General features: G+C 41.5%; 1 protein-coding gene across 4 annotated transcripts in view; it reads right to left on the bottom strand.

The window, feature by feature from the left end:
* LOC101852835 (galactose-3-O-sulfotransferase 2) overlaps positions 1 to 797 on the bottom strand; it is a 51,355-nt gene that overhangs the window by 3,205 nt on the left and 47,353 nt on the right. For all 4 annotated transcript variants that reach the window (XM_005094032.3, XM_005094029.3, XM_005094031.3 and 1 more), the window contains exon 2: positions 52 to 155. In XM_005094032.3, the coding sequence (XP_005094089.1) occupies positions 52 to 86 (35 nt within the window). In that variant the 5' untranslated portion in view covers positions 87 to 155. The remainder of the gene's footprint in view (positions 1 to 51; positions 156 to 797) is intronic.

Here is a 797-nt window from a genome sequence, read left to right as displayed (position 1 = left end):
CCAGATCGTTTAGGAGGTAGCCAGTAAAGTAAGTTACTAAGATAAACGTACCATAAGACTTTCTTTCTCCGGAAGATTCTCGCCATTTCGTCACAGACAGCTCTGGGCCACGACACGCCAGGGTGGGCGCGGTCCGGACAGGCAGGCCTAGGGTGCTGGATGGGGCGGAGAGGAGAGGAGAGTTTTTAGTTTTAGTAAGACTTTAACAATCTCTATAGATGGAAATGAACTAATTCACCCTAATGTGAGAGGTGTAACTCTGATGAAATTGAAGATCAATTTCGCTTTATTTTCTACTGTTCACACTTTGTCCATCAAAGGAAATTGTTAATCCCTCCCAGCCTGACACGACACAGTGACAGAAATATGCAATGTTTGACCCATGATAAGAGATATGTGCACAATCTGTACTTATTCATTATGAAAACTTTACTCATCAAATGAGTGTTTTATGTGATGTGATGTGGGCCAATGGCCTTAAACACTGAATAAACTTACTTACTTACTTACGGCACTTGCAGAACAATAAGGTCATATAGACTAAGTGCCGAAGATTAGAGGTGTTACAAGAGAGTAACAAACAGAAAAAAGAAGGAGGAAAGATAAGGACGATAGATGTTTGGTAGGAAAGAAGGAGCAAACCACTCCAGAGCACCCGCCAACTACCCACGAGGGGAGAGTGTGTGTGAGTGTCATATAGTATTAATGTGGTGTGGTGCTAGATCAAGATATGTCAATGAAATACCATGTATCCAATCTTGGTAAAAATCTATATCTCCAGCTGAAGAAAATAGGGA

Source organism: Aplysia californica, unplaced genomic scaffold (genome assembly GCF_000002075.1).
Source record: "Aplysia californica isolate F4 #8 unplaced genomic scaffold, AplCal3.0 scaffold00074, whole genome shotgun sequence".
In the NCBI taxonomy this organism is placed as follows: domain Eukaryota; kingdom Metazoa; phylum Mollusca; class Gastropoda; order Aplysiida; family Aplysiidae; genus Aplysia; species Aplysia californica.
This window is presented reverse-complemented; position numbering and strand designations above follow the sequence as displayed.